At 51.3% G+C, this 26,680-nt stretch overlaps 1 protein-coding gene across 3 annotated transcripts in view; it reads right to left on the reverse strand.

Moving 5' to 3' along the window:
• Window positions 1–1,981: 1,981 nt before the first annotated feature.
• LCOR (ligand dependent nuclear receptor corepressor) overlaps window positions 1,982–26,680 on the reverse strand; it is an 89,333-nt gene continuing 64,634 nt past the window's right edge. For all 3 annotated transcript variants that reach the window (XM_049810003.1, XM_049810005.1, XM_049810004.1), the window contains one exon: window positions 1,982–13,505. In XM_049810003.1, coding sequence (XP_049665960.1) covers window positions 9,005–13,505 — 4,501 coding nt within the window. In that variant the 3' untranslated portion in view covers window positions 1,982–9,004. The remainder of the gene's footprint in view (window positions 13,506–26,680) is intronic.

Consider the following 26,680-nt stretch of genomic DNA (forward strand, 5'->3'; position numbering starts at 1 on the left):
GGAGTGGCTGCAGAGGAAACTGGGCACCTGTAACAATTTGGGGAAGGGGAGAGGGGCCCTGGGCAGCAGTCCGTACGAGCACAGAGGGGTTGCACTGTTCAAGCCACAAACGCAGATCTGCCGGTGAAAGCAGTACCACCAGCACAGACACTGGCACGGGGGCACTCAAATCCCACCTGGGCATTTATATCCCCCCCTGCAGAGAAGGGGGGTCCCACCCAGAGGGTGCCAGCCTGCTGCCCCACCTTCGTGCACTCACTCACCTTTGCCCTTCCCCAGTTACCACACCAAACAAACGTTGATATCAAAGAAACGTTTAATAAGCTGCAATAAAATACGGACCTTTAGAAAGCTCATAGGGTGAATATCGACAGTGGAGGAAGAAAAGAAAACAAGGTGGTGGGAATCCTTGAGGAGTTCAGATCTGAGTCAGGGACCTTTTACCTGGAACAAGAACACAACTTCTTCCATAGGCTAGGATGAAATAAAAGACAGGAGCACAGAGTTCACAAAATGTCAACATTTAGAGAGTTGATACATATTCAAAGTTCAAATGACCCAGCTCTTATAGCTATACATATTGATTTAAAGCAACTTAATATAATTTTATTTTCTTTTTTTTTTTTATATACACTTTCAAAGGTTTGTCAGGTGAGGTATGTAAACATTATCTAATGGAAACCCCTCTCCGCATTTCCAACTGAGAATTCACAGCAGACAGTTCATTTTCCCAACTTGCGACGCAGTACTTCCCACTCCCCAGAGCAGCCGGGAATGCCGTCCCAAGCCATGGCTCTCCCAGGTGCAGTCACCGGCTCCCATTTCCCATCGCTGGTCTGTACAGTTCACATTGCTTAGGCTCAAACATACAGTACCAGACAGGAGGACTTTTCAGCTCAGTGTCTAAAATTCATACAGAAACAGAGAAACAAAACTCTCCCAGGGAAGTAGACACAGATGAAGGAAAAACATTTGCCGTCGGGGTGGAGATAATATTTAAATGCTGAGCATCTTATAAAAGAAAAATTTACTGGGCTGTTGTTGCCTTTTTTTCCCTTTTCTTTTTTTTCATACACACCTGTTCCAAGGGCAAAGGAAACATGGGTCTGGCGAGGGCTCCTGCAGGGCCAGGACCCGGCAGCACTCCCTGCTCCACCCTCCAAAGTCAGGGACCCATCACCATAAAAGTAGCAATGATCCTGCTGACGCTGCCCCACACAGCCAGCCAGGCTGGGGGGAGCAGAGCCAGCAAACACCTCCAGGCAAAAAGGATTAAAAAAAAAAAAAAGTCCAAACACACTTAGGAAAAAACCAACCAAATGACCTCAAACCCCCTAGAAGGAGAATAAAAATTGCAGAATGGCAATCAAATGAGCAAACGACCTTCTGGAGCCAGCACTGGGATTGTAACGGCGACAGCAGTGCGCTCCCTTGGGTCACCCATACCCGCAGGAAGTGCAGGAGCCCCAAAGGCAGCTGCTTACTGCAGTAATTCGCTAGCAGGAGTTTGCCATCAGTAACTACCTACCCTACCCTGGCTGTTCTGGGGGGGGGTTGTTTCCTTGGGGGTGACGGCAGCCCCCACCTCCTGCATCCCTGGGGACGCCTCCTTGGGCATCTCCAGGCCAAGAGCTATCGTGTGTGCCCCCCCCCCACCCCCATCATGCCATGCTGGACTGAGCCCCCACTGGGAGTGGGGTTATTCCCACCGGGCCCCGAGCCCCAAGAGCCCCTGCCATCGAAGCAGACATTATTACTACAAATCTTATTGCTTGCAGTGCTCCCCGCCCCGGGGAACGGCCATCCCGGCCGGCCACGGGAGCTCACTGCCTCCCCGGGGACCGTGGCCATCGACCAGGTCTGACATCATCAAAATGAGATGAAGAGAAAGAGTTAATGCTTCAACTTCGATGTGACATAAAAAACCCAAACCAAACACCACCCCCCCCACCCACCCCATCCCGACCCGTCCCCCCACGCAATAGCCAGCCCTTTGGTTGCGGCACGCTGGGCGATACAGCCCCACCAACCGACACACCAGTCAGAACAAGAACCTGTGGAAAGCCCATGAAATAAATATTAAAAAAAACTATTTACAATATTAGGTCTGTGAGCATGAAGTGAGAGAAAAATGCTTTTTCCTGCCCCCAAAAAGCTTAAAAAGTAGGTTAGCATCCTGCTGCCTAGCACAACACTATCTTACATGGCACCTACACATAATATATATTCACATTTCATTTTAAAATTAGGTACTCTTACAAACAGACTTAGAAAACACTGGCTAGCAACGCAGCCCGAGGGACCGCCCGGCCTCCCGACCCACACTGCGAACGCCGGCCGGCTGTACCCCAGCTCCTCCGGCTGCCCCCCAAGCTGCCAACGTGCCCTGAATCGAAACCGCCAGCTGCCCCCCCCCCGCCGCCCTTCGGGAAGGGGGTGGAAGTGCTCGTGAAAGAGAGGGCTTGTCCGCGGGGAGGGGAGGAGGAAGGACGGGGACCGTGATTTCTGCTAAGCCTAGGGGTGAGCTTAATACAAACAAGAACTCCTGAGAACATCTTAGAACAGATGGATTCATTTCACAACCACCAAGCTAAAGGATGGGCCGAAGGGACGCTACGACACACGGAGGGGGGGACGCGCGCGATTGCGGGGACATCGTAGCCTCGTGGTTTGCTCAAAAAACCTACCACTACAAGAAAAGCTGCAGCGGTGTTCCCTGGCAGGGGGGCCTACCCCCGCCTCGCTCCTGGGCTGTCCAGGTGTACAGCCCCAGGATGCGGACCCGAGCCCGCCTTGGCTGGGGCTCAGCCCTCTTCCCCCGGCGCGACCGCCGGTGGTGGGAAGGCCAGAGCCCGAGCCGGACGGCAGAACGCACTTCCCTGCTGCCCCAGGCATTGCCCATGCCTGCGGGAGGCTGGGAACTGCAGTTTTCCCAGTTGCCTTCAACTGGGAATGCAGTTGTCAGGCTGAAAGAATACGAGCTGGAGAGAGAAACTGTCCATCAGTTAGAGTAGGGCAGCAGTACATCTGTGTCCTTCTGAGATTGACTCTCTATTTCCCAGGGTGTTAGCAGGGGCTGGCAGAGCTTTCGGAAACACCAGCATTTCCAGAGGTGCCGTGCAAGCGGCTGGGATGCGAGCTGGGATGCAGCTTCGCTCATCCACACATAGGCAAAAAGCGGCTCGGGCAGCTCGCCAGCCCACTCGGTCCAGCACCGCATGGCTCCCCTCAGCGCGGGAGGGACAGGGACGCGGAGAGCAGCGGCGACGAGTTCATCCTGCTCTCCCAGCTCACGGAGGATGATCACCAACGTGGCAGAAAGTTTGCTGAAAGCGTCAGCACCGGCTAAACAGCTCTTTGGAGAAGGTTTGCTGCAAATGCATCTCACTGACCTGTTGGCAGTTGAACACAGAAACACCACGGCACGCAGCAAACGTGAGCAAAAAGGACCTCATCAGTGATGAATATAAACACGTGCACACCTTGGATATACTGCATGCATCCCGTCAGCAGAGAAACCCATCCCAGGGCTAGCATTGCTAGACAAGACCCTAACAGCTACAGATACAAGGAGCCGTCCTGGGCTCAAACTGCTCTTGCTGCAGCCCTCAACCCCCCACAGGTAGATTTTGACTCTGAGCTCAGCAAAGCCAGCCCCTCCCAGAGTTTAGGTAAGGTAGATGGTTCCTGACCACGTGAAGTGTGAAGACCCACCTGGAGCTGCCGATGACAAGGTGAGAGAGGAAAAGATAACCGTGCCAGTGAGAGAGGGGGGCTGGCAGCCGAGGGACAGTAAGAACATCTGTGGAGGTGCAGAGCTAAGAAGATGCTGCTCCTGGTACATGGACCACGGAGCTGGGATGGAGACTAGTTTCAGGAATAGGATGAGAAAGTGGCCAGCAAGGAAAGCCAAAGTAATGGAAAGAGAAGAGGTCTGTTTTGTGGGACACAGCACTTCTGCTGAAATCCAGAGCTGAAGAAGCAGAGCAGGGAGCTGCGGGGTGGCCCGGAGGAGGAGCGCAATGAGGCTGTGGAGCTGAGGATGGCACTGTGGTAGTGCCAGTGGGCAGCTCTGCACCATGGCAAACCGAAACACACTCCATGCCCGTGTGGAATAAGGCAATAAATCGCGTTGCTCATTTCCCTCCATTCATTAAGATTGTCTGCAGCTCCCTGTGCACCCCTTGCATTGCACAGAAGCTGCATTTATTGGAAACAGGTTGCTCCAAAGCAGGGGCCGTGCCTCAGCAGCACACCTCACCGCTGCCTCGCTGCAGAACAGACAGACACAGGTAGTGCATGTCCCAAGTCATTAACAAAGAGCGACAGGTTATATATGTATGCTATCACCTCTACTTATTTTTGTGTCTCTTGTGCACCGCTCTAGCTGAAACGTGGCTGTGTGCAGAGAGGAAACTGGAAAGTAAAATTGGAAGAGAGTAATGCAACACGAGGACTGATTGGGAAAAATAGAAAGGAGAAAAAATTCAAGCATCTGAGCACTGATAAAGAAAATGAAGCTATCCAGGCAATGCCACCCTGCCAGGTAGTCACCTCACATGCAGACCCTTTAATTTGCTAGCAAATTAAATTGAAATTTAATTTTCTAGCAAGTTACAGCATTCCTCCTTCCTGCCCCAAAATAAAGCACTCACAAAAGCAAGCGTTAAGTATATTAAAAGCAGGCCTTTTAACCTGCAAGTCCTGCAGATACAGATACTACCGGTATCAAGTGGAGAATGCACACAGGAGAGGCAGAGGGGCCAAAGACGGCATCTCCTGGAGCAGTGACAGCAAGGAAAGGAGCCCAGCAAGGAGCTGGGGGTTTCCTCAGAGCAGAAAACCTTAACGCTTTTCTAGAGATGACGACCACTGCTGGCCTACCTCACCCCTGGGGCATCCTCCCCTGGGGTAACCCAAAGGATTGCACAAATCTGTAATTCAGAGAACTTGTACTAAAGCAATGATATTCCCACCTCGGGGTGGGCTGGAAAGGTCAAGCCCCAAGTGCTTGCTGCAATAACTCAGTCAGGCAATGGCTTCACCCTATCCATCCCTCAGCAAACAAGCCTGACCTCTGCAAAGACTACCTGCATAAGTTAAACCCACCACTCAGCGCAGCAGTCGCAGGAGGAAACACTCCTGCCAGCTCCTCACAAACAGCTCGATGTAGAGAAGAATCACTCCAGTTTTCCTTAAAATTGTAATTTTTAAGTAAGGGGGAGTTGTTGGGAGGAAAAGAGAGGAGGCAGAGAGCGGAGCAGCTCTGAGCAGGTTTTTTTGTGCCCAGCGGGGAGAGCCCTGCAGGGACTGCAGCACCAGGGACCAGACCCAAGAACAGTGGAGCAGGGGGGTCCCTGCTGACAAGACCCCAGACCATCTCACCCCATGGGGACAGCCCCATGGCTCGGCACGTCTGGAAACCTGCTGCTCCCTGTCCCTGCAGATGCCTAAGGTGCTGCTCTGCCATCTGCCCACCTGAGCTAGGTGCCCACGAGGGACAGGCAGTACACTCCTCGCCTGGTCTGGTCCCAGGCAGCAGGCTGGGGCAATTGTATTTTAAAATGTTTTTCTTTGAAAAAAACCCTCAGAATTATTTGCTTTTTCTTCATTTGCTTTCTGAAGACAAGAATAACAACTCACAGCCCAGCCCAGAATCCTCTTCTCAGCCCCATCCTGACAAAAAACGCGCCCTCTACCTTTCCTCATTAAGGGGTGCAGAAGTTCAGATTTACACCTACGAGGCACAGCCCAGCTCCTGTTAAAAGTCAATAGGGTCTTTGCACAGATTTTGTGAGTATTACTTTTTGTGTAGACATGCTGGATCTAACGTGGGAAAGCCAAGGCTTGCTGAACGCCTCTGGCATCCCCCAGGAAGGGACAGAGCTGCTGGCTGAAGGCGATCAGAGCCTGGGACAAGCTGCAGGCACTTTGAGTCTCAGGCCACGTTGCCTGCACACTGTCCAGCCAATGCCACCTCACTCCATCCTGAAGCCCTGTGATTCCTACAGCATCTGCTGACAGGGCTTCGTCCCATAGAGACCTGCCTTCAGCACAGGAAATCTCCATCCAACTAAGCTGAAACACAGCAGTATGACAGAAAACTACAGACCGAGACTGGAAATTCAAAGGGCTGGGAGGAATATGGTTGTCCTTTTAGTATCTCTGATTTTTCCCCGTGACAGGTCCTGGCCATTCCTCTCTGGAGCTGACGCCTGGCAGGGACGCTGTCAGGAACCTCAGTGCGCTGATCCCACCACCGCCTCAGCCAAGCCGTGCACACTGAATTGGGACAGGTGCCCAGGTCCTGCACCGGTGTGACACCTGCCATCTCCCACCCTTGCCATGCTGAGCCAACTGGTGCCAGTGGAGCCCCAGGGTGCAGGAAGGCAGCCAGGAGGCTGGAGCAGCCAGCAACACCCCATCCAGAAAGCCTACCTCCACTTGCTTTGTTAAGGTTTTTATCCTAATGAGGTTCCCACTCCCAGAAGCACAGAAGATGGAGAGCAGAGCAGCCTGCATTTACGAGCAGCTAAAAAATTAGAAAGCAAGAGAGAGGGAAAGACCTGAGGAATGCTCGGTGCATGGGGCCCCGCATGGCTCTGCATGCGCAGCCTAGCGCAGGTGCTTCGGGAGTGATGGTGAAGGATGGAGAAAGAGAGGTTGTGAAGGATGGGGAAAAGGGGTTTTGCTGCTGGGGAGCAGCACGAGGAGTGGAGGTAAGAGGGGTGCTTACACACATGCCTGGCCCAAGAGGAAGGAGGGGGAACGCCGGGCCCGCATGCCTGCCGAGAGGCAGGAGGTTAGAAGAGGACCGTAAGTACAGATGGAGAAGCAAGAAGGAAAGACAACCTGTAAGAAAGGTACAGATCAGTCAAATGACTGCCATCAGTGCACTCCTGCCTCACACCTCTCCTGAAACGCTTTTAAATCTTTTCTGATGGAATGTTTGACATATTTAATGCATGCAGTAAAAATTAAAGTAATAGATAACTTCATATTAATCTGTACAGGGACTGACAGGCTAGATTTAATCACTTCCTAGCTGTTCAGAGAGTTAACTTATTCTAGGATGATTCAAAGGAAAGGTAAAGGTGGGGGTTTTTTCTTTAAATCAGCCATTTCACAGTAAGAGAAAAATGTGCCGCAGCCTCGTGTGCGTCGGTGCTGGGGGAAGGGAATACCTGTAAGAGAGCCGGAGGTGCTCTGCAAGGGGCGTGTGAATCTCAAACGCCTTGTTTCATCCTCTAAATAGGTACAATGAAAGATTTAAAGATGATTATCTGCTTTCCACCTTCAGTCCACAGGTTCGGGGATCTGGGTTCAAAAAGCAATTCCCATTGCAGCAGAGCCCTCTATGGCCTCTGCCCCCAGGGCAGGCATCTCTTGAATGAGTGGCCTGCACCAGAGCCTTACTCTGAGCAGGGACAAGGAGCTGAGCAAGGACCTGCAAGTGACTCTTTAAAGGTTGGGCAACCCCAGAGCCCACATGGTGCCCTCTCGGGCATCGCTGCTTTCTGCACAGGAGGAGACTTGCATCGGGATTCACGCAAACGGACTTTGTGCAGCGATGCCAAGTGAAGCCGTGGAGATGCAATGGCTGAGGAGGGCCCTTTCCCCGAGCACAGACCGCAGCGGTCCCTTCTCGGCCACCGAGCACCCCTACCCAGCAGAGCCAGCACAGCCACATGCTCTGTGCACTTCTAACAGGTTTTTCTCAGAGGTGCTAGGCATCATGACCCTGCTCTGCCGCTGCAGACTCCCAGCAGGCTTTTAAATGTGCTGCAGAGGCTTGCAGAGGAGCCCTGCAAAGGCATCGTGCAGGACAGGGCAGAGGCTTGGCTGCTTTCAGACTACACAGCACCAGACACAAGCAAGAACAAACCAACCGCAACTTGCTAGTAAACAGATGAAATGCAAATTATGGTAAAAAATAAACTTAAGTCAGTCCCTTCTCTCAATCCTACTCCAACTGCAAATCCTGGCTTAAGAGGGTGCTAGGCAAGACGTGGACAAGAGCACAGGGTGAGGGCCAGTGCTCCCCTTTTGCAGAGCACCAACATCAGAAGAAGCTCGAGCCCGTAAGAAGGGAGAAATTCAACCTTTAGCAAAGCACTGCGGAAACTGCTTTGCCGTCAGAGACCACAGAAATCACCATGAGCGCAGCAAAATGGGAGAAGGAGGTCTGTCCAAAAGCAGGGCACAGCAGGACCGGTTCATCCCTGAAGCCAGCAAGAAATAAAGACGGATACAGCCCAGCACGCCCGCCCGGCAGCAGTGGATGCGGCAGCCTGGTACCCGCAGCATCTCCTCCACCGCCTCCACCTGAGCAGGACCTCCCCACCCCATGGGCTGTGCAATGGGGGAGTGAGGCAGCCATCAGCAGTACACACACCAGTAGCTAATTAATACTTTTATGCAGGTAACAGTATGGGACACCAGCAGCTGCTACTAACGAACCGACAAAGGACAGATTTTGCCTTTCTCTCCCTCACTGATGGGAAATGGTTTTGGTTTTGCTTTAAATGCCACTAAGAAGACAGACAGAAGGAGGACTCTGAAGGAAAGGGAAATGTTTGCGTGCACGCAAAGGCTGCCGAAAGCTACTTCATGTGCACAAAGGTGGTTTTCTTTCTGCTACAGTACAAGTGCTTGTGCCTCAAGTATAAAACGCAAGCCTCCAAATCACACAGACGAGCTTCTTATTTTTATTTTTAAAGTGATAAATAAGGCACTGTACTTTTAACTAAAACTGCCTGGTTCCAAGTTTAAAAAAACCCAAGGAACGTTCAAACTGCAGAAACTTCCTTCTGAACAGCAGAGCCAGACAGGCCGACCTCTTCTCTCTGTCCGAGACACATCTGCCGATGCCTAAAATCACGGGCATTATCCTTTAACTGCGGATTTTTAAAGGCTTGCTACAGCTTATAAAAGCAGCTTTAGTTAATGCATGGTAAAGGGTTACTACTATACATCAGTTTTGTACATGGCTACCGGTTCTTTGCTATTTCGGGTCCAGTCGCGAGCGTTTGCTGTGCGAACAGTCCACTTTTGCCCTCAGCTTCCTCTTGCCCTGCGACCCGCTGCTCTCCTGCATCTTCCTCATGGACCTCGTCAGGGTCTTCCCTCCGCTGGGCTTCTTGTTGGCCATCTTCTGCGACCTTGTGGAGGACTCCCCCAGGGGCTTCTGCTTTGGGGACTTGGCCAGCTCCTCATGGCCAGGAGGCAGCACGGCCCGTCTGCTTGTGTTCTCCTTGCCCTTCCGCATGGGGAGCCGCACCTTCTCCAGCTGCCTTTTTGGGACTCTCTTCTCTTTCAAAGACATTTTTCTAGCCAGCTTATTGCTCCTCTCCATGGCAGCCTGCTTTCGGGTGGCAGGAGCTTTCGTGCTGACCTCCGAATGCTTTATTTTACTGGCCTTCTTGGCAGGCAGCTTGTCCTTGGTGGAGGAGCTGGACCGCTCCTGGGCGCTCCCGCTCTCCTTCAGCGTCCTCTTCTTCCTGCTGAGCTGGAGGTCGGCTTTGGGTGAGAGGTCCTCCTGGGACCTGCTCTTCCCCTTCCGCCCCTTCCCCGTCCCATCCACTGATGGAGATTTAGCGGGAAAGGCATCTGCTTTGATCTGCAAGGCCAACTTTGGAGACATCAGTGGGTTGATGCACACGCTTTTCCGGCTCTGCCTGCTCTCCAGGGATGGGTGGTCCCCCGGGCCATCACTCTTCTTCTCCGCCTTCACCATGCGTTGCTGGGCTCGCAGCTTGCCCCGCAGGTTGGAGTATTTGCGTAGGATCCGGGTGCTGGCCTGCGTGGGCAAGCTGGGGGCAGGCTGGATGGTTTTGTCTTCGCTCAGGTCCCCTGTGCCAGCGTCGGTGGGAGACGTCTGGCTGGGAGCGGTGGCTTCTTCAGCCTCTGCTTTATCAGCATTCTCCCGAATTTTGGCCCAAAGCTTTTGGTTCTTCAGGTTATTCCGAGCCGGGGTAGTGGCAGCAAACTTCTTGAGATGTTTTTTCAAACGTTCTGCTTGCAGTGAACTGGGGTAGAGACTGGAGGAGGAATACTTCTGCATGGGGACTTTGATGGGGGGGATCTCCCCCGGGAGACGGGTGTTGAGTTTCTTCACGATCACAAGAGACCTGGTTTCGGTCGTCTCCAGAAACCACTGGCAGATGTCGGACAGCTTAAAGGCCTTCATAAACAGCATCTGGACAGGAGAAAGCTTCTGCACTTCCAGCGAGCCTCTACTTTTCCGTGTCCTTTTCTTACTTTTCCAAATCTCCTTCAGTTTGTCGGCTTTGTTCTTTACCTTGGGGGTTGGCTGCACCTCCTTCTCCAGCTGAATCCAGCCCTTCTGAACTTTCATGTACTGGGTGTTGAACTCGGCAATGAGCTCCTGGTTCTCCTCTTCAGCACACCACTCCATGAACTTTGGTTTGCTGTCAGCCGTGTCTATGTCCTCCAACACTGAGGAGCTGTCATTCCCTGAACTGCTTTCATCCCTCAGTTTGGGGATCGCTTGCACAGACTCCTTCCCTGGTGTGCTCTTTTTTGTGGTGTCTACAGGTGCAGGTGCATGTCTTAAGTTATAAAACTGCAGGGCGACCTTTTTATGCTTCACAGCCTTTGCTGGAAGATGCTTGCTTCCACCTCTGCTGCTGGGACATGGAGGTGAATTGGCCACCGGCTCGTAGTTCTCCAGCTTGCCCATGTCCATGGCACTGTCAGAGCCCTCCTCATCCTTTGCACTGGCATCGCCTGGTTTCACATCCACTTGCTTGGCATCATTTGTAGGCACGCTGCTCTCCAGAGGGAGGGGAATACTCCTCTTCTCAGAATCAGCCTGGATGCTGATTTCCAGCATCTCACCTGGTTGACTTTGGCTGCCATTAGCAGGGGGGTCATCTTTAGAGGAATTTTCTACCTCTGACGCAGTCTCTTTCGCTAAGATGCTTTTATAGGTTTGTCTGGTAGTGACACCATTCTCCTCACCTGGCCGCTGCTCAGCGATGCTCTCTGAAGCCTGGTCAATGCCCGGCCCCTCGCTGGTTTTGAGCAGCAGATTGGGGAAGCAGTCATCTGGGAAGTGCAGGGATGCTGCCCCATCCAGGTGCACTTCTCTCTTGAACCGCTTAGCGCCAGGACTCTTGGAGATTTTGACCTGAAGGCAAGGAAGCTGCACAGAGCTGGAAGAACCAGTGTCCTCAGCACTGCCCTCAGTGGGTGACTGGGATTGCTGGCTTCGGAGACGCCGGTCTGATGCCACAAGCGCTCTCCTGCCTTTTTTTCGCTTCTTATCTACACTGTCTTTGGAAGAGACAGAGTCTTTCCCTGCAGTGTCTGAGCCGTCAGGTTCAGGCAGCATTTCCCCTTCAACAGGCTCTTTTTCACCTGCTGGGCTGTTATTCTGCACTGCCTCCCCTTCCGAGATTTTGGGGAGGGCTGTGCTGGCCAGCACAGCCTCCTCTTGCTCGAGGGAGGCATCACCCACCATACCTGATAATTCGGCTTCTGGTTCAGCATCAATGTTTTTGTTCACATCCATGCACTGCAAGGTGGCAGGTGGCTCCAGGGGGCTCTCCCCGTCCACGCTGGCAGGGGGTTCATCAGGAGCCTGCAGGCCTGGAGAGCATGGGGAAGGCTCTGCCGGACACAGCCCACAGGGCTCTGTGTCTCCCACGCCTGGAAGCTGGGCAGGATCCCTGGCACCATCATGGGCCAGGGGCTCTGTGTCCGCAGCGGCGGAGGGCTGCAAGGGGGACTTTGGCTCCGGGCTGGCCGGGAGGTCCGGATCAGTTTGTACGCCAGAGCCTGGACAACCTTCCTCTCCTCCGGGTGCTTCTGAGATGGGAAGGGCAGCAAAATCGGCAGCCTGCCCACCACCACCACTGTCCCCAGAGGAGCCCAGGCTGCTGCCAGCCTCCCAGGGGATGGTGCCTCCGGCTCTCGTCCCCCCTCCTTCGGCGGGAGGGGAGCCAGGGGGTGGCGAGCTGGCCAAGCTGTCCTCTTTCTGGGGGCTGGGTGGAGCAGAGAGGGAGAAGAAGGGCACGGCCATGGTGGCTTCCCTCGACCGCAGTGCCCGGGTATCCCGGGGCTGCACAGAGCCCAGCTCAGCTCTCTCTTTTGTTTCACGGCTGGTTGGTGCCCCTTTAGCCAGGAGCCTCAGGGAAACCCTCTTCTCGCCTTCCCGTCCTGCCCCTGTAGACCCCCCCACCGAGAGCACCAGGGGTGGCTTGGCGCTTACAAGGGTCTCTGTTCGCAATGCCGGGCTGCTCCCCCTCTCCTCTGCCCGGGAGCTCTTAACCAGCGTGCGGACAGTCGGGAGCTCGCAGCACTCCCCGTTGAAGTAGTACCCCCGCGTGCTCTTCCTCGCCGTCTTCCGGGACGACACCGACCGCTGGCTCTCGAAATGGCACTCGGTGATGGGCTGGCTGATGTAGACCACGTCGCACTGGTTGTCGTAGTCGTTGATCCTCAGCCCCGATGCCTTCTTGCTCTTCCGAGTGGATCTGAGGGAGGCTGCCTTGGCGCGGGGGTGCCCGCCGGGGGTCCGGTGGGCGGCTGGCGCAGCACCGGCGGGCAGCCAGCCCTCTTTGGACTTGTCGAGCGGGCCCTTGTCGGCCGGGTGCAGGTGGCAGCCTGCCTTGCCCTTGGCCATGGCGTGCAGGTGGTTTTCTTGCTTTGGTCTCGCATCTTGTTCTTTTGTGTCTAAGTCCTGGTGCAAAGATGCTTTCGAGCTGCATTGCAAAGTGTTCTCTTTGTCGGCTCTGCGAGGGGGGGTCACCGCAAAGCCAGGATCCCAGGACTCTTCCGGCAGAGCTCTGAAAGAGCTCTTTTGGGACCCCAGACAGCTGTCTAAGCTGTCCTCGCTGCCGTTCACATTTGCCACTTTGACCGAGATATAACCTTCCACAAGAGTCTTACCTGCTAGCTGCTCTTTATTGTCCTCACACTTTCTGACACCGGCTTCTTGCTCGTGTCCAGCAGCTTGCTGCCCTTCCAGGCTCTTCACGGCATGATGGAAATTCAAAGAGGAAGAGTTCAACGTGCTGAGGTATCCTTGGGTGGAGTTATCCTTTGGACTAGCAGAACGAAGCCTCGTGACGGGGAGCTCGAAGTCCCTTCTCAAAGCAGGACTGGAGCTCTCTGCTCTGTCCAGAGACTTCAGCTCTGCTGGCTGCTTCAGGGCTTGTCCTGTAACATGCAGGGGGACATCGGACCCCGACTGTCCCAGGTCTGAGGAAGAAGGGGGCTTTGATTCAGTACAAGTACCACCCTTATCATGATTTTCAGTGCTTCGCTGGCTACAACCAGAGCCACAAGTAGAGGCCTCCATGCTCTTGGATTCAGACAACTGCTGGCCTTCAGAGTCTGGTTGTACTTCAGTGTATATGTCGTTTAGCACACGAATGAATTGCTTCTGGTGATGTGTACACAGTCTGACCATAAACTTTTCCAGTGGAGACTTCGGCTGATTGTTAGAGTCTATTGCTATTGTCTCTGCTGCATCCTCACTAGAGAGACAAAGAGAGAAGCAATCAGTAACATGTCCCAGGGAATAAAAGTTTATGCTGCAAAACTGGAATAACACTTCTCCTCCCACTCAGGCATATTGCTTGCCCGACCTCCAGGTGAGATCAAGCATCCTGTTGTTACAGGACTGACAGGTATCCCTTCAGTCCCCAGTGTGCACACTTATGTATGCATACTGCTGGCAGGACATGGACTGTACTTTTGTTTGTCTCCCACTGCCAGAGCACCCATAATTACACTTCTGCCTAGGACATCCTGGTGTGTAGGCACCATGTGACATGTTCAAAGCAAACCTAAATTTCCCAGTGAGAATCACATTTAGTATCTGCACGGTGCCCAGTGTAGAAGGCCCAGCACTTCTGGGACCCACCAGGATGACTGCACATGTCACCATGCTCGATCTGCACAGCCAGGCTGGGTGGGAGCAGAGCAGCATCCCAGCTGGGCAGCCAGATGCCAGAAATCTTGAACTACTATAAGTCTTCAACTTCTGCTTACATTTCGGTGGCAGAAGATGGGTCTAGGGCAAACTGAGCAGATCTAAGCCTCCTCCGTAATCAGTGCAGAAATTTTGGCGAGCTCCCAGCCTGTATGACGTGCAGGCAGCAATGCACCCTTGTGTGGTGCAGTGCCTTGCCATTTGCACTGACCTTTGATTTACTGCCATTTAAGAAAGTGGCTCTGCAGCTGATGGGCTGACTGTCAATGTGCAGTGGTCACTCAGAACGGTCTGCTTCTACAGCACAGGATCACTGCCACTAGCTAGCTCTCAAACCGAGACGATTATCATTTACCTGCTTGGCAGAGGCAATTAATTAGGACTTATTGGTGGAGAGGTTAAGGGATAATTACTCAGTGTTTGCATGACCTCATCAGGAGTGCCACGCCAGGTGCTATTATTGAGACCGTATCTGTTCCCAGTGGCAGCACAGGCGATTCCTACCCAGTCCTCGCCACACCGAGGGGTCTACGTGCCTTGGCACCCATACTGCCTGGCACAGAATCTTTGCCAGCAGCGCCGGGTTGCTTTGTAGGGTTGCACTTTGCACCTCCTGGCCTTATACCGGAGGACTGAAAGTTGTCGTTCCCCCCCCCCCCCGCCTTGCTCTCTCCCCCAGCACTGGACACCAACCTTACTTGCTCAGCTGGGTTGAGGAGGGCAACGCTTATTGCAGGGTTCAGAGCCAGGGTTGGGAAAAGAAAAGAAGCTTTATCCAGAGTGGGTTTTCCCTCCCCAAGCTGCCAGGCACAGGGCTAGACAGGCGGACAGGGAGGAAGAGCCCCAGCTCAGAGGAGCCGTCAGCAGAGAGGAGGAGGGAAAGCCAGGGACCAGAGCCGGCCATGCTCGGTGGCAGCCGGCATGCCGGAGACGGCCCGGGCAGCCCTCACCTGCTGCTTACTTACTGCTTGCTGGCTGCTTTCTTTGAACTGACAAGCACCAGGGAGGCACCTCCAGCAACCTGCTTCCCCCCAGCTCGTGAGGTCTGCCCCCGTACTCAGCAAAGGGCAGGGAAAGGTGCCTGGGGGCCGCTTCGGACCCCATGCTGGCCAGGTGGCACCCGGTCTCCTCTTCACCCAGAAATGCTAGGCTGCAGCCAAGACTGCCTTGAGCATCTGCTAGCCAGCCCTTTGCTTTCCAGTTTGCCCAAATTTTTAAGCATAATGAGGCTGAGCCTCTCAATCACAGCTACTCAGTTTCCTTAAAGGCTTCTTGGGCAGGGTTTTCCCAAAACCACCCAGAAAGGCTGAGCGAGCTCAGCTTGCCAAATGTGCTCCGGCACCTCCAGAACATACTCCCGGGGTTAGCGATAAACAACGTACCTCGAGACTGCTTTACTACACCCGGGCAAGAAAAACACCCTTCAGCAACCGTCTCAACTGGTTCTACCTGGCGCTGTGATGACTTTCAATTTGCAATGCCTGGGATTAGTTTAAATAAAAATGCTCAGGTACAACCTGGCCCCTCTCCAGATCCCTGCATGGGAAGGGTTATGTCAGCCAGGATCTCTTACACAGCCCAGCTCCTCCCCTTGCCCTGCTGAATAACAAAAGAGATAAAAAACCTTTCACCCCCCCCCCCCCCCCCCCCCCCCCCCCCGCAAGAGGAGGGCTTGGAGCAGGGGGCTTTGCAAAGAGGCAGAGCTCAGCACAACTTTTTTTCCACCTTTGCAAAGAGGGCGGTTGCTTTCCTCTTGCCTGCACACAAGCCCAGCTCCTAAGAGCGGCAGCCATCTTCCCCCAGCAAGACCAAATTTATAACGGCAGCAGCAGCAGTGTGGCCCTGCCCCAGCCCACCCTGCCGCCACGCTCCTCGGGCAGCCTCGGGAAGCGGTTACGGTGGCAAAACAGCCAAATCCCTCCTTGCCAGGGCACCTTCGGGTGCTACACGCAAATGGCTGCAAAAGAAGAGTCCATGGCGTAAGGCGAAGCGGTTGCCCAGGTGGGTGGCAAGGAAGAAAAGGCGAGCTACAGGCTGGGTGATGCCTGGTGAGGGAGGAGGTTGCGGGTCTGCGTACAGATTCCCTAATTTGGGAGAAGGGACCAAAGTGGCTGGGCACAATCCTTCCTTGCCTTGCAGTAGTGATGCCGAATGCACCTGGTCGCAGTTCAAGCCTGCTTTGCACGGGTGTGCGGGGCTGGAAAAGATCCGTGTCCTGCTTGTATGGCAGAGGGGACCTGGGCTCACTGGTCCTAAAGGCTCCAGGGTGGCATTTCTGCCTTGCCTTCAACTAGTTTCTTCCTCTGAAGTGTGACTAAGGCCATGGTGGCTGTTTTCACCTCACCTGCCCCACTGTACTCCAAGGAGTCAATATGAGATACACACAGCTTGTCAAGCTGTAAATTTAAAAACCAGAGATAAATATTTTTCCTGCTTGATAAAGGAAATAAATCCATTCAGCCTTGATGCCCTTTGTCCTTAGGAAACTCATCTTACACTCAGCGACACAGTTCAGCTGCTTCTGCAGGCGCGTTGTATTCAGGGTCCTCTGCTTTCACATCACTTTGGCTCAAAGATAGGCTGCAACTTCTTGCCTTGAGCTCTCCTTCCCCAGCCCACCCCTGTTTGGGTACTGCAGGCAGTAACCCCTTTTTTCTCCGCTTCAAAGGATAACCTTGAGGCAGAGTTCTGTCCGTCACCTGCAGTGGGGCTCTGAACACGGCTGGATCCCACCTCAGTCCTTCTTCTCCCTGTCCCCCCAGGGTGCTGAGATGCAGCCTGTGCCTCTTCATCCCCAGATCTCCCAGAAACAGCTCTGTGCTCCCTGGGACCCAGTAATCTGTGCATCTTGGTAGCTGCCCAGCATTTCCCACCATTCCTGTCTGTTCTAGCTATTATTACTAAATAAAACTTGCCCATGGCCATTCTCTTGCCTGGCGGCCGATGGATGAAGGATTGCCTGCATCCTCTCTACTTAAGGCAGTTTTGGAGAAGAGCTTCTTTCATGCTCAGGTGTAATAGAAGAGTTTATTTCAAGTGCCCCACAGCTTCAGGCAGGGTTGCTTACGGATTGTGTAAACTGTTGCAGAGAAACTATTTATTTACGTGGCTTATCAGTGAGGAGAGGAGAGGTGAGCTGATTGCAGAGCTGAAGTGCCTTCCTGGGGGAAGGTGCCGGCTACTAACAGGCTCCTCATCCCTGCCGGCAAAGGCGCAGCAGGACCTGAAGACCGACTGGCGAATGCAGAGGATGGGAATTTGGGAACGTGGTTTTAAACAGGAGGAAAAATTGTTCTCGAGAGGCAGCCACCCCTGTCTCTGAAGAGCCTGCCTTTCGGAGAGGGACAGGTCAGCCTGGCAGAAGCTGTTGGGCTCAGCAGACAAGTGAGGGAGCCTGGGGCTGCCCATACGGTCTGCAGCCTCTCCCCGGTGCCCACGCTCACCCCTTCCCACAGGGCTTGGCCTGGGGCTCTCTTAGGTTTGGGTGTGTATGAGGAACGTGTCATCTCTCTCAAGGGCTGGAGAAGCCACAAGCCTACTGCAGCTCCGTGGCTGGGGAGAGGTGGCTTACTGGGGACCCTCCTATGCCTGTAGCCAAGCTGCAAGCACAGTCACAAACCCGTACCGGGTACCCTGAAGGATTTCACTGTGATGGGAGAGACAACCCACCTGCCAGTGAGCTTTCCTGCAGAGCCTGGGAGATGGCAGCTCTGCCCTTTCTGGCCGCCAGCCTGGAAAGCTGCCTACACAAGGCTGCGGCTGCCGGAGGCTCCTCTGCTCCTGCGCCCCAACGCCCCGCTGCACGTGTCGCCCCGTGCCGGCACTGGACACCCCGGTGTCCCAAGCAAATCTTATCACCTGAGCCCCTCCCTGCCTCTTGGCCCTTCTAGCTTTCCCAGGGCAGCCCTGTTCCCTCCTCCTTCCCTGCCTGCCGCAGAAGGTGTCAGAGGCATCAAGGGGCAGGAGCTGTCAGAGACACAAACGGAGCTGTTGCTACGCAACCCTGGCAGTGCAGCAATTAACGCTGGGGAAAACGTGCTGTGCTCTAAAGCTATTTGCATAGCTGCGTGCTGCAATACATTTGTTTGCATTGTGCCTCTACTGCTTAGTGGAGTTTGAAGTCAGCCCTCCTCCAGCTCTTGCTGGGGGGGACACACGGGGCTTCCAACAAAGGCCATGCAGTTGGGGGTGACGGGGCTGGGGGAAGGCAGTGGTGTGCATGTCCATAACACCTACAGATTGCACAGGTATAGGATGTACGGTATGGTGGGGAAAGGACAAGTTATCTGGATTTCATCCTGTGCAGCCCGAGGAGCCTTGCCCATCTTGCGGAGCTGGCTCCGGCTGTGCCCCGACCCACTGGTGGGGTTGCCGCATCTCCCCTTTTCCAGGTGCACCGGGATGACACGGAGCTTGTTCTGCTTGTGAACGCCAGGAACAGAGCTTTACAGGCAGCCCAGACTGCTTGTGATTCAAGAGTGTATTTTGGTGGGGAGCAAGGGGGAGAAGAAAGAGAGGGAGAAAGAAATCAACCGGTTCATACCAACCTACCTGGGACGCCGGTCTCCGAAAACCTGCCGATTGCCAACTGCAATCTTCTGGTTTGCCCACCCCAAGTTTCTCACTATTGAACATGAAGCCTGTGCCCTTTTTGGGTTTCTTTTTTTAGCCCTTGAACATCAGTTTGATTGATTATAAGTTTACAGGTATGTTTTGTACCTCAGAGGCACAAGAAGCAGCAGCAGAACAAAAGTTCAAGGCTAAGTGTTTCTGTTCCTTTCAGACCACTCTAAGCACCAGGATTATAGCTCTGTAAAAGAAACAAAACATAGCTATAAACTTATAAAATCCAATTTAGTATTTTTACGGGGATGACATCTCCCTTCCCTCTCCTGCTGTCACACAGCTGACTCTGTGCCAGTTGGTGGAGCCCTGCCTCACACCCCCCAAAACCAGAGGTACTGCTGGAGTACCCCACCAAGCCGAAGGGTGCCTTGGAAACCTGGCTAAAAGGAGAGATTTGAGAAATGTGGATGACTAAGAAGAAAGTCTAACTTGCAAGCAATGCTCTCCATCAGCTGAACTCAAAGCACTGACCATGCCCACTTTGACCCCAAGGCCGGAGGCAGCGTGTCTCATGGGTCTCGGGGGGCACCTCCAGCTCTGATGGTTTCAGCCACTTCATTTATTTTTCAGGGCGAGTGGAAATGCCATTCTGAGGGATTGCAAAGGAGGAGCAGCCTCTAAAAGGAGCTCGTTCACCACTGGCAGTCAGGTGAGCTGACCCCAGTCCCAGGGGTATTGTGAATCCTGCATGTTAAACGCGCGCTTGAAAGCGTCTGTGGCTGTGGGTTGCCGAAGATGGGCTCGCTTTTCCCCATGCCAGAGGGGCTGCAGTCCGAGCCACACGAGGGTCTTGCCCAGCGGAAGGGGGAAATGCGTTCTCTGCCAGCCCTGGTTTGGCTTGCTGGAGCGGCTGTGTGAAAGCAAACGCCAGTGGGGAAAGACACTGGACCAAGGCTGGAGGTGGCACTGTGTCTTTCAGTGGCAGCCCACACCACTGTCACCGCGGTGGACACGGAGCCATAGCTACTGCCAGCTCTCTGCCTGAAATTATTATCCTAGGGCGGCAATAGGCCACCCATGTTCCATCTTCCCTGCTCCATTTGACACGCAGTATTGTGCTCAAACCCATCTTCACTCATAGCTGCAGCAAAGACCTCGTGCTTTGAGAGGTGGAGGTGAGGGGACACATTTCCTCCTGCTGGCACCACTCTGGAATGTGGCAATCCCTTGCAGGGGATGGGCAAAACAGCCATGTAAGCCACTGCAGCCAGAATTTCTGGAGCTCATCTCTCAAAGCCCCAATTAAAGGCTGACACTGGATGTGCCAGTTTAAATGCCTGTATTTCCATCCTCAGAAATATGCCTGGCACCTAACACACCCCACACAGATGAATGAGTCCCTTCACACCTCTGTGGGTGCTACAGTAATTCTCTCTTGCTGCACTGAAAAAAAAACCAGAAAAGCAGCACAGAAAGAGCTGAGGCTCCACGCAACAGCTAGGAAGGAGAAAAAGCATTTTTCTTCTCTAAATTAAAAGCTGAAGTTGTGCAAAGCACAGCCAAAATAACTATGGAAATACTGCTGCTGGGTTCTCAAGGCCCCTGAATTTACGCCGTCCTTGGTGACGCACGTGGGGATGGATTGAGCTTGCATTTCAACTGAAAAGCAGGAAGAAACAAGTTATAGATGGGTTTTGTTTGGTTGGGGTTTTTGTCAGCTGCATGTATTTGTCAAGGTATCCAGGCTGTACAATAAGCCAACTGACTGGATGAACAACAGACATCCATTACAGATTCAGACCTTTAACCCTTCAGAGTAGTGTCTTTTATTTATTTTTAAAGTAGTTAAACATTAAAAATCACCTTCTCCCCACCTGTAGCCAAATAAAAATCAAACCAAAGTTGATTTTACATTAAAAAAACCAACAGCAACCTCAAATAAGTTTATCTTTTTTATATTCCTGTCATAGCTTCCTCCACTCCCACCTTCCCCAAGTAACTAACCCAACCGTATTCTATAGCAGTTTATCATCACTTGTGATACTTCTAATACAATATTTAATGACTAATTAAAAATCTTACCACTGAGCTATTGCTTTAAAACCAAGGGAAATTTATCATGTTGGAAACGTTATTCTACATACTAGCTTTCAAAGCCTTTCCAGAATTGTCCTTGCTAATTTTTCTAATTATCAAGGACATGTGGGATCTTCTCTTTAAGGGAAAAAAAAAAAATAAAAAAATTACCACGAGTGTTTCTCTCTGAGGCAGTACAGAGCATCTTCCCTGAGCTAGGTGCTCCAAAAGAATAGATAGCACCAGAAGACCAGAATAGATAGAAAAACAGACAGCACCAGAAGATAGATAACAAAAGCATGCAGGGCAAAAAAAAAAAGTTCTTACAATGATTTTCACAGCTTTGCACATGTTTTAAAAAAAGCAGCACCCACTTAAGGCAAAGGAGAACGAACCACGGGGACAGGTCCTATGGAGCAGGGAGGGATGCCGTGAGTATCTTTAACAGCCCCGTGTATGAGCTGGGAACGCTTGCTGGCTCCGGACCCAAGGTGAGGCAGGTGTACGGCCGCTCCCCTGCTCCTGAGCCCATCGCCGTCAGCTCCCTGTCTGTCCCACAGTAACCTGGGGACAAAGCTTTCCCTACCCAGCCCTCCTGCATGCACGTGTAGGTCAGCGGGAGCCACTGCAGCCATAGAGGTCCAACAGGCAAACCCCCCACCAAAGGTGCACTCATCTGCAGTAAATGAAGGCTTGTGAGCAGGATATGCTGTGCCGTGATAAATCTCACCTTCCCTTCCTACGCTGCACCTATACTGCAAGGCTGCACCTGTGGGGTGGAAGAAAACCCAAATGCATCAGATGCCCTCTCTGCAGACATCGCTGGTCCCATCTCCAACAGGCAAATCGCCACACACAGCCACTGCCTACTTCTAGAAGTCTTCAAGGATTTCAAAGTCTGCAAATATCCAGGATATTTTATTTTTCACCAACACGGATATGAAAAACCAAATGCAGCAACTAGGCAGAGTGCTCACTAGAGCTAAATACACCCAGCACAACCCAGTCACCAAAGCTTGGGAGGGCCCAGAGGAAGACATTTGGAGAGCGGAGGGTATCTTGAGTGTAATTAACAGGTGTTGGGGGATATGACCCCATTTCAGATAACCTGGAGATTCAGATAATTGGGCCTCAGATAATCAAGGCCACGCTGTTAATAGAAACAGTATCACAACTCCTAACGCAGCGTTCCCCATGTGCCGATGCCGTACCTCCTTGCACAAAAATGCCTAGTGAAATTTGAATTAGTGGTTTGATACATGTCCGTATTCTCTGTCAACTGCCAGGCTGAGCAGCAAATCCTGTTTCTGAAGCACCACTTTGGCTGGCTGCTTGGGAAATAGGTTAAGGCAGAGAGAGTGGATTGCAGCCCCGGATGCCTGGGGACGAGGCTGTCTCAGAGCTGACGGGCTAGGTAAGCTCTATTTTGAAAGTGGGTTAATTTAACTGCCATTCAACTACCATTAAACGATGTAGGTTAATTTTATAGTCAGATAACTATTAAGAAACCAAAACATAAGGCAGGAAATGTCTCTATGCATGCCAGTAGGGAGAGGTTTCCTCTGCGCTAATGCACACCCCTCCCCTTCAGCTCAAACCTCTCATCCTTCCATTTCTGCACATCCCTCACATCATCTCTTTTTTTTTTTTTTTTTTTTTTTAACCCTAGTCATTACATACCATTGTCCTTTCTCCCCCTCTTAAGAGAGTCTATTCTCCTCTCAAAACAGTCACCTTGGTATCCCAGCCCACAATTATTTTTCTCCTTCATTTACATCGTCACACATATCAATGCTAAAAGAAGACTAACAAATAAACCTTGTCTGACCACAGCAAATGTCCACTAAAAAAGGTCCCATTTCCCCCATGCATCTGATATTTATCCAGCTATATGGCAAACTGAGGCAGGGAACTACACCTTGCTTCGCATGTAACATGCCATTACCGCTAATACACCCAGTTCTCTTTAGTGTTATTTACTGTATTTAAAGCATCCTCGAATTTTGGCAGTTTACCCTTTATAATTGGATGCCACCGTTAAAATGTACTTTATCTCTGCGTGATTTTCCTTCACGCAGCATAATGATAGGTATTGTTTGTTTCTTTATGCTGGGGACAAAACCCATCAATTGCTGGTTTGCCATAAAGAGAAGAATAAAAGGAAAAAATTTATGAACAACAGCTTTTGCCTGCAAAGGAACAGATCCTTTGGAAAAAGCCGAAGTGACTCATCACTCCTCATGCACAGTGAGGAAGGAGCAAGCACCAGAGCCAGGCAGATCCCCCCCCAGATGCCTTCACAGATTGCCTCCCTCTGACTTCTCCACCTCCCTGGTCCCACTGCTCCCAGCAGCAAGAAAAGCAGTCCCTAACCTTCGCAGAGGAAACTAAAGCAATGATGGCCCATTAGCACATGCTGCCCATCAAGCACTCACAGATCTCCTCTACCGCAGACGTTTTTTATCGTATTAACAGTAAGTGCACTACGCAAACCCTGAAAGCTCAGAGAAATGAACTCACGCTTAACCACGCGGTGGTAGCGAGACCACGGCACTAAGGGGATGTTGGCATTTTCACTGTGCTTTATATGACCAGAGAAATACAGAATGTGACCATCCTCAGAAATCGCAGCAGAACCACCTCTGAAAAATCCTCCTCGCAGTGACTCACACATTCAGACGGTGACGCCAGAGCCCAAACCACGTATGCCGTGTGGATTTTTGACCCACAAAAGGCTGAGTGACAGATTCCCTGTTGTCCTGCTGAGGCCTCGCTACTCCTATTAATCTTGTGAGGAAAGTCTTTTTTTTCACTCAGAAGCTATAAAAGAACAGATGAAACAGCCAAAACCCAAACCTCACCAACCTGCTCTTTGCCAGCACTAAGCAACTACCTTTGTCACTTTGTGCTAGGTTACACTGATTTTAAGTTTTGTTACTAATTATTATCCCTAATTTAATAATAAGATCATTAAAGGAGCTGCAAGGCATATTTCTTTTAAATCCAGAGTTATGTTATTTTTGCTTATATCAATTAGGAATCCAGTCTACACCCAAACAGAAGTAAAGGCACCAACATAAGGACAGGTGTAGGCAAGAAGGCTAGAATTAAAGAGCAGTCGAGCAGTCCCCCTTACCATACACACTTGCGTCTGTCTATTAGAGAAAAGCCAACACAGGCCCTGAAACAGGAGCAAAAGTCTACTTTTTTTTACACATCAACAGAAAAGTTCACTGAATTACAGCTAGGCAGACCTCTAGCGAGCAGTGAGGTTAGGTAGCTGTCACCATGGTCCAACAAGAACTTTGTTATTAGCGAACACACTTCAGGCACCCAGTAAACTGGCTTAACTTTCACATCCTGGGCTGATGTTTGATGGTTAGAAATCAGAAGAAAACTTGTATTTCCATACAAACAGAGTACATTTGTTATGGTAGTTTCTTACGCAAAGGCAGAATCCCATAGTGCCTTTTTTTACAGCTTCCTTTCAAAGTCAAATAGTTTGTTTTAAACCACTGCTAACACCTCACACGCAGCTTTAAAGGCCTGAAAGGTATCTAAGGAAGACACCACGTATGACCACAGCACATATGAAAACATGAAAAAAACTATACCACCACCTTCACCTAAAAGGGGAACATGGTGGAAACTAGTAGATTCTCCAAGCAGCCACCTGTGGCTTAGATTGCAGCAAGGGTCCCAGCACAGGTATCAGCTGCGTGTATGAAAACCCCTTCACACGTGTGGGGAAGCTGTTCGGCTTCCCCAAGGGTAATTTTTCCCTTGCAGAGTCTGAGTAAATCTCAACGATTAGTGTCAGAGCCTTCCTCTAAAGCTCAGTGAGAAGAAAAACACAGTCAAAGGCTCAGCTTTAAGAAAGGAAACCATAAAAGCCCCTTTCAAAGTGAGGAACGTCATTCTGAAACGAGTTAAGCAAGTCCTACACTTCATTAGCTGGGCAGGAGGGATCTGGGACACATGATGAAGGGATCTAGGTGCATGCCAGCAAAAAACCCTAAACCTTAGCAGGTGTAACAAAACTGCCTATTTAGCACCGTAATTTTTACAGACTGTTTGCTGAGAACCCTGTACAGACAAACCACTCCTCCTGCCAGCAGAGGCTGGCTGATCCGCACCCGGAGGCAGGAGTCCAGCAAAGGTAGGCGCTCAAGCTGTGATTGAGCTAGCCCAGGTAAGAGCGGGAAGGGAGATAAGGCAGGAGCCTCCGCACGGGCTGGGAGAAGCCTGTCACTAGATCCACCACGGGCTCTCGCACCAGCTGCAGTCTCTGCCCTGTCCTTCACGGCATTCCTGGGGGCGCTCAGAAGGTTACAGCCCGCAACTGTGGTTGGTGCCGTGGGGAGATGCAGCTATATTTCCATACAGGCAGTCAGTCTTCGCATTTTCAGGCAGCAGTGCTTATATTTCTATGCTGAAATATACCTTAAGCACTTCTAATTTTAGCTGAGCTTTTAAACAATTCCTGGAGATTTGACCTCTAGCCATCTCGTAAAAAAATGTGCCTTTTAGTCAAATGTGTACAGAATAGACCTCCTGCAGAGCTGCGTGACACCTGCATAGGAGGAGGAGGCAAGAGAAGATTTTAGAAGTTCTCTTTCAAATGCAACCTGTACGTTTTGATACGTTGAGTGACCTGTAAAAATAAGATGCAAATGTTTTGTGCTGCCTCTTCATGATACTAAAAGAGAGCTTTTAAAGGTTGTGTTGTCTGGGGTTTTCAGAGTGGTGGGCAAGAAGGAACTTAATTAATTCATAATTCACAAGTGTGAAGTCATTCAGATTTCTTCTGAATTTCCTACTAGACAACTGAGAACATCTTGGATTTTAAGTCACAGAGTCTGCATCAAATGTACCAGATCAGGGGAAACAGTACTCCCACAAATGGTGTTGTGTGGGATCCTTCCAGCATTGTAACGTCTATTAAAGTATCTTGAGAATAACTACATTAAAAATATCAAGTTTTATTTTAATCTCTCTGCAATCTTCATTGTATCAAACTCCATATTCCTGGATTTGCCCCTAACACTTCAAGCTCTGTTTTTGAAACTGCTTTTGGTCTGTACCTCTGCTCCTCTGTCCATGAATCACATTCCTAAATAGGTCCATGAACCTGCTACTCACTTCCAGTTAAAACCATAGTTCAGCAAGTACCCATGGCTGGGCATCTGCCAGAGGCCAGTTTGCAGATTAAGAATTAGTGATTTGCTGAAGCATCTTCCTCAATTGGGATTTAAATCCTCCCCCTCCCCACAGACCCACTTTTGTCATGCCTCTAGGAAATTAGAGAGCTCAGCACGCTCAGAAAGCCACCGGTGATCCGCCTTACTGAGAACGCCAGAGCAAGCTTTGCACTGCTGCTGTTTGAGCAGCCATGACATGAGGGCTCAGTTTTGGCTGCACAAGATGAAATTGTGATGCTTGGGAATTTCTGTAGTTAAATCAGCTTCACTCGCAAAACTTAACATGATTTCCAACACAAGAGTGTTTCAGATCCTTCACGCTGAGGTCAGGGAGTTGCCACTTTCAGGTCTAGCATTAATCCCAGCACTTACAGGTAGTGACCTTGAATGAAGCCTTCTGCTTTTCCCTTCACAGAAGCACACATTTTCACAAAGGAGCATCAGCAGAGCCCCTCATTTCACATCTGCTAGAGTAGAAAGTGACCCAGGTGTATGTGGGGGTATAGCCCACTGCTACTCCATGAAGGATCTGTTACTTCAGACAGTGACCAGATATGCTCCTGCAGGTTCAGCAGAGGCAGCTGCCTCTTCCAAAAACAAATGAAGCAGCTCAAAACCCATCTTGAGTCACAACGAGCTGAGGTAAATTAGCAGAAGACTTTTTAAGCTGCCTAAAAGGGCTAATTAGGTTTCCTTTCTACTTCTATGACAACGGCATGGATGCTTCTTTCTGGGTCTGCGTGCAACATCTTTGGCACTCTTGTCATGATATGTATTTGTATTACAGAAAACAGGTATAAAAGAAGAATTCGAGACTGTGTTCCTTTAAGTCTGAACAAACTCAGCTTAACAGTGTGAGACCATCAGCGAGTCC

The sequence above is a fragment of the Accipiter gentilis genome, chromosome 9 (assembly GCF_929443795.1).
Source record: "Accipiter gentilis chromosome 9, bAccGen1.1, whole genome shotgun sequence".
Lineage (NCBI taxonomy): Eukaryota > Metazoa > Chordata > Aves > Accipitriformes > Accipitridae > Astur > Astur gentilis.